Here is a 13,033-nt window from a genome sequence, read left to right as displayed (position 1 = left end):
TGTGAGAGAGGAGACAGATGTCATCGGCGAAGTCCAGGTCCTCAAGATGTCCGATGATTACATACATTAATTTTTTTTTGGGAAGGGTACTCAAACATTTTATATTTTTTTATATTGTACAATTTTTTTTATTGGCTACTTTACATAGGCAATTTTTAATATGGATGGTACCATAGTTCCGAATGCAGTAGTCCGTTTGGTGATTAGTATTGGAGGTCTAGGATGTGTTCGATTGAGAGATGCCCTCCACAAAACTGACAAGTCCGGGAAGGAGAGCCGAGGAGAAGATGTTCGTTTGTTAGTTTAGTATGAACAAAACAAAAAAATAATTTTGAGCTATTCTTTCAAGTTGCATTTTGGTTATAAAATCTCTCCATGGCTTGCTGTCAAGTAAATTTGCTAAAATGTTGGCCCATTCGCTCAAGCTCAAATAACTACAGGTCTTGGCAGGAATGTTCATATGCGTTAGATTTTCCTATGGAAGCGTCCATGTGTTAGAGTTTGCATGAATCGTTTCTCGTAAGGCAGTTCGTTCTTGAATGCGAACTTTGGGATAGACTTGAGGATTGATAGACTTCACTGTACCATCAGAATTCACATCAGCATTCTATTGCAATTAAAAACTAATATTTTTTTCCGTCAGAAATTTGAACGAAAGTTGTAGCGATTGTAAAGATTTGTCAAACTTGTCTAAAAACTATTATTATAAAAAAAATCGTTATCAAACTGAATAATAAATATGGGCACTGCCTATTGAAACCCCCTATACATTTGCTCTATTCAATGGCTTTAATTAGCACATGTACGGTAAAAATTGAATTTTGTAAAAGACCGGCTAAAATTGATTGTGGCAAGTCTAATGACGTGTGCGGTCTAAACTGAGCCATTGATGTGTTTATTTTTGTGAGAGAAAATTTTTTTGAAGTATCCAAAATGTTAGTTTAATTTTAATTGTCACGAAGTTAAGACTCAGTTGCAGGCGCGTTTCATTACGAAGTGATTGTGTGGTAGATTTTAGATTAAAACCCCGTTGCCTATGTATGTATGTAGGTATGTGAAGTTCTTTGTGAATATTTTACAAAACAAAAATGGAGAAAATTAAAAGAAAGAGTTTTATTAGCAAGGGTTTTGCCAACACTAAAAAATACAGGAATATACACTTTTTTTCAAAATAACAAAGGTCCGGTATTGGATTCTGCTAGAGGTGGCAAGAAAAAATAAATGTATGTATGTACTATATATCAGCGATTAGAAAGTTTGCATCAGATTTTTTTGTTTTTTAGGGCAGTTCTCAGTTCATATTTTACACTTACTTGCTTACATATTTCAAATTTTACATAAAACAATTTTTTATAAACACTAACGAAATTAAACTCTAAATACAATTTCAGTTTTAAGTTATTTCTGGCATCCAAGTTAAATTTGTAGCTTTAGTGTATTATTGTTATATGCCGACAAGTGCTCAACCATCTCTGGGATCCTTCTGGCAGAAAAATGTGAAACACAGATGGCGCTCCAAACCAGTAAGTGGGCGTTGCTCCTAAGCAACGACAAGTTGGCATTCCCACTATTTAGGTCTGGTGGTGGCAGGCTAATCACCTACCCTGTCAGAAATCAAAATAGATTAACGAAACCCACGCAAGGCTGAGTCTTGTTGAGGCCCTATGCTCCCAAGAGGAGTGAACAAGAAAAACAAAATTTAGTAGAATTTTATGAAAAATATTTTTTCAGAACATATTTACCCATTATACCACTTCATTACGCGCATTTTGCCCTGTTCCGCAAACAAAAACACCTATTGAGGATTTAGAGTGTTAAAATCTTCCACAGAATTGTTCCCCTTTATTTTTAACAAGAAATTGCTGAACGCAAAATATTTCTAAAATATAAGGATAACATAGTTTCCTATGCCGCTTCGCGATAAAATATAATTCAGACGCAAACTTTCCAATCACTGTATTATTATTATGAATAGTATTCATAAGATAAAAAACAAAACAAAAAAGTATATATATATTTTTTTCTCCTGTACTCTCTCTAGAATGCATTGTCGGAAACTTATTATTATTTTTTTGTGCTGTGCAGTTTAATTGAATGAGTTTCTAGTACATCGAACTCACAGGTGTTATAATGAAACAAATGAAAGAGAGAAAAACAATTATTAAAATATTTAAAATAATATAATAAAAAAATATTGAAATTAGAATAAAATGAATATGAATAAAACTTTTTTCGTAAGCAATTTAGCAGAGAGATTTAAGCATATCGATCATTATTTATCCGATGAGCTCGCAGCAAATGTAAAAATTATATTAAACGAAGTTGCCATTCACTTAGCCCATAAATAAAGTAAATAAAAAAAATTATTCCAATGCACTATAAAAAAGAGGTTGTCTGTAAAGTCGGTTTACTGACGATAGTTTAACGTGACAACGTCATAAGAAAATACTGATGTAATGGTTGCAATTTTCAAAACAAAATTTTAATTTTATTTGTTTGATAGATATTTTGTATGGATATAGAGAAGAAGGTAAATGGAATCGCAATGGAATAGGTCAAGTTACATTTACACAAACGTGAAAAATTACGAAACATTTATCAAATTCATGAAAGATATGTTCAATTTCATCAGGCATTAATAAGTCAACAATACTAAGAGGCACCATCATCGATTTGACTTTTTCAAGACACATTACAATCGAAACACCCCCTTTCATTTCCTACTTTTTCTATCATCGTCCTATTCTCAACAGAGAAATGATTCATTACCACGCACACAGGAAGAAGGCATATGCAAATACAAGTATGTGAATTTATATACAAATGCGTGTATACATACATACATATATATGCTCACTCAAGTAGGAGAGAGCCAGATGTCGAACGTTGCCGAATGTGGGGGCCGATTATGCTCTTTGTCGTTCGTTCCACGCTTTCGCTTGCAGTTCAAGCAAAATAACGACGAATGAGCAAGATAACGACGATCGAGCAACATAACGACACATTTTTTCGTGCGTGCAGCCGGCTAAATCGAATTATAAGACGTTGTCACGTCAAATTAAAATCAAGTAAAATAAAGTAAAATAAAATAAATTTATAATAAAATAAAATCAATAAAAAGCCGAAAAAAAATAAAATAAAACAAGATAAATACAAAAAATAAAAAAAACCCATATAATTTCTTTAAAGCTACTGGCATTATGCAAATTAATTTCTCTTGCTCCACGGCTAATTTCGCAGTTTTCCGAGAGATTGTAGGCCGTTTCCAGTTATATCTCACAAATGGCAAAAACCTCCTTTCACTCCAGGTCGAAAGTCATTTCTCGCCTATGTCATACACATCCATTATTCAAGGAGCCCTACAAATCAATCCAATCGCCGCTCCATGGCGGCCAAGCAAACTTCATCGTCAGCACAATGCCCTGAATGCAAAGATGTGTCCAACATCAGACCAGCCGTTAACCGGCTCTCAGCGATTTTGAGGGAATCAGCTGATTTGTTTATGTAATGGAAGTTGTGACTGTGGTTTGTTTACGAAAAAACTGAGATTGTGTTGATGATACACGAAAAAAATTAACGCGTAAGAAAGCGTAAGAATATGTGAGAAATGAGCGGGCACAATTTTGCTGCTGAGTCCATGATATCGTGCTAGCCATGTTGAAAATAATAATGAGATGGCGCCTATCGAGGTACCGTTACTTTGCTTTCAGCGAATTTGACAATGATGTTAGCACAATTGGTGACCATACGCCATGGCCATACGCCAGATTACCATTTTCGTAACTTGATTTAGCATTTTTTTGGTTATTTAGTCTCGGAGTTTCAGTTATTTTTTCATGACATTTTGCTAGCCTGTTCTAATTAAAATGTAATGTTTATAATTTCGTAACAATAATTCACTCAGTTTTAATTAGCTTTACCTTTTTTTAACATCTGGTCACATTGCCCGCGATTGTGGTTATTTTGATGTTCTTCTCCTTAAAGCAGTCAAATCTCTCTCTCGCTACCGCCGTGTTGCCTAGCTTTGGATATAAAAACGCATTAAAATGCCCATTTAAAAAAAGTAAAATACCAAATTTTTATTGAATTACTTAAAGAACTTTGTCATTTAAATGTGCGTTTAGTTATTAAATTTTTTTAATTTATAAGTTTTTTGTTAAGAGAAACTCTTCTGTTAAGAAAACTACTTTTTTGGCATATTTGAGGTTATGTATATTAACAAGATAAGGTACTCTTTTTGTAAAAATGTCGTTATGGTTTCTTCAATATTTTCTAGTATTTTATTGCTTATTTTTACTTTACACCTTTTGATGATCCCACTAAGGATTGAGGACCGGAAGAAACGATTATATATCTATCGTTTTTTATACGCATTCAGTAAATGCAAACACTTTTTAAATAATATTATATATTATACAGTTTTTTTAGCTTACAGTTTCGATAGCTTTAAATTAAAAAAAGAAACAAACACAAAACTTAAAAATGTTCGCATTTTATGTATAAAAGAGCACTAAATTTATTGCGAAGAGCAAATGGTTGGCAACAAGCACAACTCAGCTAATTTGACGTCACGCACTCTCTAATGGACACAATCTTGTTTCTATCATTCTTGAGTGCTAGCCGTAGATACTCTCACAATTTTGCTTCGAATGCCCAAACCATGGTTGTCAGTACAGATTAGATTAGATTAGGTTTGTGGGAGTTGAACAAGTCCAAGCACTCAGTCAGGAGACTATTGTACTACACCCGGATAGATTTCAGTAGAAAGAATTGCACTCTCTGTATGTATACGGCAGCTGTCTATAAGTAGCTTACCAGTTTCAAAAATTATAAATCTTCCGATAGAGTGATTAATTTTGCGCCACTTTGTGTGTATAAGAAAATATCGCTCATTTACGATTGCATAGTTTTCAGTTTACTCTGACTCCCTAAGTAAAAGTAACGATATACACGTATGTGTATGTATGTATACACCTACATACATATATTACTTATATATTTTCCTCTAATGAGATGCTGTTAATTCATATAACCATGTGAATTGTTTACACAGCATAAAAAAGAGCTTGCCGTGATTCCGGCAAATTAATTTTAACATTTTTTTTTTCTTTTTGAATTATGATACTCTCGAATATCAATATGTATCGCTGTTAAAAATCTGGCACCTAATGGCAAATGTATTGCAAAAAATTCAATTTTTAGGGTTGTCCAAAAACAAGTTCCTTTTAGTTCGAGGTACTCTTTACTTAAATTTCATATACGGCCTGATTTTTTTAACTCTTTTCCGAATCACCCTTTACTCTTGATTATCTTTATCTTTATCCGCAGTAGCGAACTTTAAATACAAACAACAGTTAGCACTGTAATGAAACATCAAACTAGACCTCCAACTAGATTTTCCTAACTGAAATCGAACTAGTCCAAAAAAGAGCAGCTTTCTGCCGATTACAAAAAGTTTTTTTTTACGCCTATTTTCTTTGACTTCAACATTTCAACATTAGTTGGCTCTTAACATTTTAAATAATTTTCAGTACGGCGGGAGGGGTTGAGTATATACGAATTACGAACGATGATTGCGTTCTAGTTGTATTAACCGCTTTATGCTGCTGCTGAAGTTCATCAGATTTTTAATATCAAGGTCTGCTATATCAGCAGCCGTAGGAATGAAGTGAGAACCAAGTAGCCTGAATGTTAGTCCCGCGCTAGCAGGGCAGCTAAGGAGAAAGTGCTGAGATGAATTCGCCTTATCCTCCATACAGCTGACGCAAAGAGGACTCGAGGTGCGATAATGTGCTGCGAGAGCACCCTTAAAGTCCTGAGCTGAAATTTTGTCAACCTCAGAAGATCTCTCAAACGAATTTCGCGACCTTTTAAGCTTGTGTACGCTCCCCGCACTCGTCGAAGTGGCGCAAAGCCCATCTTTTCAGGAGCAGACCGCAGATAGTCAAAAGGATGCCAATCCTCATCTTTCGCGTGGAAATCACCTCACTGGTCTTTTGTCTGGCCAGCTCATCTGCTTCACAGTTTCCCGCAAAGTCGCTGTGACCAGGAACCCAGATGAGCCTTTTGTCAACGAATTCGAATGCAATCGAAAGTGAATCTAGGCATTCCCTGACCAGTTTCGAATGCACCATCATTGAGCTGAGGGCTTTAACTGCCGCTTGACTATTGGAGTAAATATTTACTTTCTTGGCAAATAACGTGCAGGTGATTAACCAATCAGCTGCTGTACCTCGATAACCTGAACGTGAGCCTGATGGTGAGCTCCTCGCAGAATACTGCTCCACCAACCCTTCCTTCCAACATACATATCTAAGTCTGCTAAATAAAAACGTTGAATATCCCAAATTTTACTTAAGGGGTTAGGTGGGTTACAGAGGTTCAAAAAAAGGGTATTTTTACTATTTTTTTTTTTAATATATACAATCATATATTTTATTTAAACAATTCAGCATATCAAAGATACATATTTAAACAGTATTTTCTGAAATTTTTATTTAAAAATTCCGAAAACTCAGCCGTTGGTACCTCATCTCCCTTAACGTCTCACAAAAAAATGCTCTTGCCGTGGACAGCATAACTCATTATTGGTTCATTTAAAATCAAAAAACCAAAAATATTTCGTTAGTACATGCATAAATCTCGTTACTGGACGAAGGAAAAAAAAAAATTTAATTTGAATTTTCGACAGACTTTGAACAAAAAAACACATTTTTTGGTCAAATTTTCGTCATGTGTTGGCTCGAAAAAATTAGTTGTAATAAAAATAAAAAAAAATCCTTCGTTGAATAACTTGATAATGTTATTCCAAAGATGTGTGCAATATTTGAACAAAATCGCTTCAAAACTTTTCGAGAAATCGTGTCCACCGACTTAAAAAATCGAGTTTTGAGATAAACGCGTATACCTGCGAAACGCTGCACTGACATGGCCTGATGGGCGAAACTTCTGAAGGGTCTATCTCGTAGAATTTTACTCGGATCAATTTGAAATTTTAGAAGAATATTTTAAACATATTATACTATTTAATAAGACAAAAAAAAAATCGATTTTTTTTAAATTTTCAAACCCACCTAACCCCTTAAAAAAGAATGTCTTTATTGTGCATTCATGATTTTTTTTTAATTTGTTAATCCTCCTTTTTAAACTCTAAATAGTGATTTTGATCTGTAATTAAACTAATATTCTTTTGTTTATTATGAACTGGTATTAATATGAGACTGGTTACCATATTTTTGATGGAAATCTGACAATGGACAGCTCGTAAGTCGTTCCCATACTAAATATCAATTATTTGTATGAAGAAAAGACAATTTCCCGACTAGTTGGGTCAGCGAAATGATAATAGAAAACATAAACAGTTTAGGTATGCAGTTTTCTTTTTATAATCTGGTAGATAATATCATGGCATTTATTTTTTTAATCTGTTACTTAGAAGTTTCTTGGTTCATTCAGTCAGTCCAATCTCCGGCTACTTCTCCCAATAAATGTAACAGAGCCCAATCAGCAAAAATGTTACACAAACGCTGGACATTCGGCTGCAATTCTTGCACGAATTGTATTTTATGGGCACTTAAGTCATCATAGCTTCGAGGGATGTGTGCACCTGGCGCCGGTTAACACGAGAAACAAACGACTGACGCTCTTTGTTAAACTCAGCCAAAATTCTTGGTCTAGAGTTCAAATATTTAGGGTATTTTCAGGAAGGTATTTTACAATACAAAAAATCAAACTATATTTAAATTTTTAGGCTTTTTATTTAACTTCTTTCACATACAAAAATGAAAAAAAAAATTTTAATTTTAATAATTATAAAATTGACGCTGAAGTTGACCCTCCCGAAAAATTAGACCTGGGCGGTGTTGTCCAGTTTGGCTCTTCTATTTAACTGAAACACAAAAACAAAAAAAATTATTAATCACTATGTCCCGCTACTATATACGAGTATATAGAATAAAAAAAGAACAATTTTACAAAATGGCGCGGTTTTGACTTTGACATTCTAAAAATCGGGTTTTTTCAGTTTTTTATTCAAAAAATACGAAATAATTGAAATAATAATATGATTCTAGTACGAGCGATAGCCATTGATGTTGTGAACAACATATTAAAATTTCAGACGATTCGGTTGAATAGTTTTTTTTTTTTTTTTTTTTTTTAAATAATTGAGTTTAAAGTTTTGAGAGCGAACGCGTGACCTGCTAAAATGGCTGTAGAACCGAAATTACTAGGAATACCCTTCCAACAATTTTACAGTGTATTCTTAAAAGCCTATACTTTCGAAATATTAATTAAAAACAAAATCTATTTTTTGAAAATTCTAGACTAAGGGGTCCCGTCGGTTTAGCGCCAATTAAGCAGAAGCCAAGATCTTTAAGTAAAATTTTCACCTAGTCGAAGGGCAAAGGCAAACAAGTAGAGAATAACGACGGATCGACATTTTGTCACCTTTTGCAACACTTCGCCCTATGCATTTCGCCCACAGATTTTTTTCCTTTTTTTCAAATTAAATTTCCACAATTTGGAAGCGCCGTTTTGAAGTTAAACAATTGATGATTACTTGTCAAATCTTAGTTATCGATATCAATAGTTTTAATGCAGCTAAAAACACACCCGTTAGTTGTAGGGTAGTTTGCAACTACTACATTTGACTATAGTGTATGTTAACTCATGGCAAAAAATGCAGCGCCAGATGGCAATATTTCTGAAGAACAAAATTTTCAATAATATGCAAGTGCATATGCACATATAAGTATATATATAAATGCATACATACATATATACATGTATATAAAGACATATGTATATACATTACAGTAGTGCATGCGCACTTACACCAATCATTCCTCGTTTAACGTCCCTCAACCACATCTGTGAATTCTTGAGGCGCAGTAATTCCCTATAATAAAGTAGCAACTGGCGTAGACGTGTAAGTAAGGTGCTAAACTATATTCGAAGAACCCTTGGTTCGACGGCCAGTAAAGAATATAAAAAATCAGATTATAGAAAAAACGTATTCCTAATAGCGATCGCCTTTGAGCCTGCTTTTCGGATGTATCATAAAAGTATTTTGTAGAATGGCATCACAACGCACACACTCACACACGCGAACTAAAGAGGAAGCTCGGCCTCAGCATTCATTAGAGTTGTACGAGTATGCGCCACACAGCATTATAAGTGGTGACCCAAACAATAACACTACTTGCCAACATAAACAATGGGTCATCTAAGTAGTTGCAACGGAATGTAAACTGCCGCGAATGCTGTGCTGCTATCAAAATATGCAGAGTAAACAATATAATGTAGGGTATGCACGCTACAACCGTTGCATCATTAACGTAATGCAATGAGCCATTCAATGTTTAGCATACACGTTCCAATATGTTGATAAATGCGTCGCTCCACTTTATAAATCTCATATTCATGGTGTTGAACATTTCGCAAAATGCAGGATGCAAGTGAAATTTGTTGAATAATAATAGTTGATGAAGTTTTATTTAATGAGGAAGAGTACTTCCAGAGACCACCGTCAACTGCGTCGAATGGTTTAGCCACTAAAACAATCCCTCCTCCTTTTCTGAGGAGACTCCCTTCCCGGAACTACCTTGCATTACTTCGAGAAGGCCCAGAACGCCCATAAATGGACCAAAACTATTTACCCACGTTTTGGGCCACCGTATTTGCAGCCAGCTTCATGCTATAGGCTCGTCTTCTAATGTTTCTGTGTCGGCGTACCAGTGGCATGTGTGGCATATTCTCAGCTTCCTCTCACATGGGCGTATGGATGTTATTCGCATCGTGAAGGAGTATGGTTTAACTACGGCGATCAGGTCTTTTCAGTCGAATAGCCTCATTCACGCGGTGTAGCTACATTGCCCAGCTCTTTGTTGACCGTGGCATTCCTTTTGAGCATTTCGGAGTGCACCATGCCCTCCCAGTCCCATCAAATAATTATCATGACCTTCTTCGGCTGGAGATCTGACTTGACTCTCGGCTTTGGCGTATCCCCTGAATCCATCCACTGCTTTCTTTGCTTCATATTGATGTATAGGCACCACTCCTCATCTTCCGTTACGATTCGGTATTAAAAGGGCTGTTTATGAACGCATGTTGCTCGATGGCGGGCGAGATGCTGAGAAGCAATTTGAGAGCGACTTTCTTTGTTTTTTTTCATTCAGCTCGTCACGCAGATTCCCAATTTTTCGGTAAATTCTGTTGAATGAAGGTGATTAAGAGTAGTTTTATGATCCCGGATCATTTTCTTGGGCCAATTCAGGACTGGTTTGGTGACCGTTCTCCTTCAAAAGGGATTTGAGACGTTCTTCATCGAATTCAGAAGGCCTTCCGCTGCAAACGTGTCATTGACTTCAAAGTCGCTATTTTTGAACTTTGCAGCAAGGATGATAGATTTTCACGATTTTTCACGATGAAGTAGTAGCTATGGGAATAGTAGCAGAGCAACAGCAGTAAGAGCAGTAGCGGTAGCTTGAGTACACATGAATAATTTCTCAAGTAGCGCTTCGGCCGAATCCAAGTTCTTTACTGTAACCACAGAGGGCACTTCATATTTATTCTGGCTATTACTCTGAGCTACTACAGTAACGGAACGTAGCTTGGAACGGAGCAGAACAATTAATTTTACTCCACCTGTTCGAGTTCACAGCAGTAGCAGGAGTACAAGTGAAAACTATGAAGCATCCCCAAGTTCGTACAACGGCTTCAGCGTGCATACTCTGCATAAGAGTTTATAATTATACAATTCTTGAGTTTTTTTGTCGATCTTCACATTTAGCGTATTTGATTTTTCTTCCTGCAGATATTGAAGCTTAGCTTCGGCTGTACACATATCCACTTACATCCATCTACATTCATATATACATACATATGTACATACATACATGCATAAATATATTTGGCTCACAAATTTCGTTTCAGATTTGATCAAGAAAACGCCTGAGTTAAATAAAATTTGTTGGTGGTCGAGCAGTTTACCAAGCGACGCGCTTAAATTCGGAAGCTTAGCGGACAAAGCTAAATAATGAAGATGAGAAAAAGGTGAATAAATTAAAATTAAAAAATCGCTTTTAAAGAAAAACATATGCTTGAAAGTGTTAAAAGTAAAATACATTTTATAATTCACGTTCAGAATTTTTTTTTTACGTTTAACTCAGTGAGTGTTGATGATCGCTGGAGAAGCATAAATTAATTTAATTCTTTAATTCAAAATTATTCAATTAATTTTATTTTTTTTTAAAAACTTCTCTACTTTTTAAAAATTTTGGAAAATGTGAGGTGTTCTCAAAATAGTTTTGTAGTAAAAATTCAAATAGAAGTAGATAAATTTTAAATAAACCTGCGTATCTGCATCAGGGTGTCTCACAAAAAAGGCCTGGAAATCATAAATTTCATTATATTGCACATATTTTAAGGCTTCCCCGAAAATGGTTTGGGAAAATATTAACGTTTCCACACAGCTACTAGAGGATTATACTTACTAAGTAAATAATTTTTCTTTTCAGCAAATCTAGGGAAGTGCTCTTAGAGCACGGTGAGAATGTGCCAATTGAAAATGACGACACGATGTTACCTGCTGAGCTCTGTGCAGCTACCAGCCTCCTGCACGACAACAGCAACAACACCTCCGCTAATACAGATGACTCAGTATCCATACAAATAAAACCAGTGACACTCTTATCCGAAGCTCAAAAGGACGAACTCGGTATGGTGGTACCACTCACAGCAGAAAAAGCCAATATATCACCCACCAACACGGCAAACGAACGATCGATTTTCAAATCTCCACCCTTGCCGTGGTATCGCAACTGGACAAGTGCAGGCATAGTGCTTTGTGTGGTCTATAATCTCACGATTATGTTTTTGTTAGTAATGGGTGTATTTAAATTCGGTAAAGGCTGAAATGGCGTAAAAATAATAACACTTGAAATTTTTGATTCACATTTTTTTTATAAATTAGTAAATAAATACATACATACATATGAACAACGAAGTTAGCAGTTTAATTTAAGCATTTAGTAAATGACTCAATGGTTGCGGCTCAATATAAACAGCGGGCAAAAGTGGGCAAATTAATGAATTTTGCTAAAAAAAATTATTGCTTAGTGGGCTGAATTCTTGATATTTGTATTTTCCTTTCCATAGCTTTTATATTTTTGCTGAAATTAAGTCTAAAATGAGGATTTAACATTTTTGTTTTCTGAAGCATTTCAACAATACCAAAAACATATGTACGTCTATGAAAGAATGGCAGTCGAGCCTGCAACTTGTTTTCGTTGGTTATAGCACGAAGTTTGACAGCACATATCGCGGAAGTATTTGGGAAGCGCTCAGATACAGAGGTGTTGCTGAGAAGCTGGCAGCTTTAATTAAAGCACAATATGCGGATTTCCATTTGAGAAACAAACACCCAAAAAAATGTGCGTGCCAATTATATATATGTACATATACTGTGGAATCATCTCAGCACCTTCTCCTTAGCTGCCCTGCTCTGGCGGGGCTAAGATTCAGGCATCTTGGCTCTTACTTCTTTGCCACGCCTGCTGATATAGCTGGCGCTGACATCAAAAATCTGATGAGTTTCATCAGCAGCACAAAGCGGTTGACGCAAACATAGTCATCGTTCATAATCCGCACGCTCCTAACCATTCCATCACCACCTCTCCCCGCCCTCTCCCTGCACCTCATCGGTCCTTCCCTTCACCTCACTTCCTTGACAATGGTATCACAAAGGACGAATCCTTCTTCGTCCAAGTGGGCTCACTCCCTGGGCAACCATACCAACCTAACCTAACCTATATATATACGAGGTGTGTCCAAAAAGTATCGCGATGTGTTTTTTCAAAAATTATTTAATTATTCATTAATAATAATATCAGATATTATACACTTGTGCCATCGTTTTTTCCAATCATCGAAGCATTTCAAAAAATCAATTTTTTTATCTTGTTCAGCTCCTCCTTCGATGCCGTATTTATCTCGTCAATCGTAGCGTAGCGTCGTCCTTTCATAGGCCTCA

The 13,033-nt window shown here is 35.6% G+C and overlaps 1 protein-coding gene across 1 annotated transcript; it reads left to right on the top strand.

Moving 5' to 3' along the window:
• Positions 1 to 960: 960 nt before the first annotated feature.
• Positions 961 to 12,007, top strand: LOC129248147 (uncharacterized). The gene is made up of 3 exons (XM_054887593.1): positions 961 to 1,050; positions 10,936 to 11,055; positions 11,520 to 12,007. Exons 2-3 carry the CDS (start codon positions 11,039 to 11,041, stop codon positions 11,914 to 11,916), a joined length of 414 nt encoding a protein of 137 aa, XP_054743568.1. The 5' UTR covers positions 961 to 1,050; positions 10,936 to 11,038; the 3' UTR covers positions 11,917 to 12,007.
• Positions 12,008 to 13,033: the final 1,026 nt, after the last annotated feature.

The sequence above is a fragment of the Anastrepha obliqua genome, chromosome 5 (genome assembly GCF_027943255.1).
Source record: "Anastrepha obliqua isolate idAnaObli1 chromosome 5, idAnaObli1_1.0, whole genome shotgun sequence".
NCBI classification, from domain to species: Eukaryota; Metazoa; Arthropoda; class Insecta; order Diptera; family Tephritidae; genus Anastrepha; species Anastrepha obliqua.
This window is presented reverse-complemented; position numbering and strand designations above follow the sequence as displayed.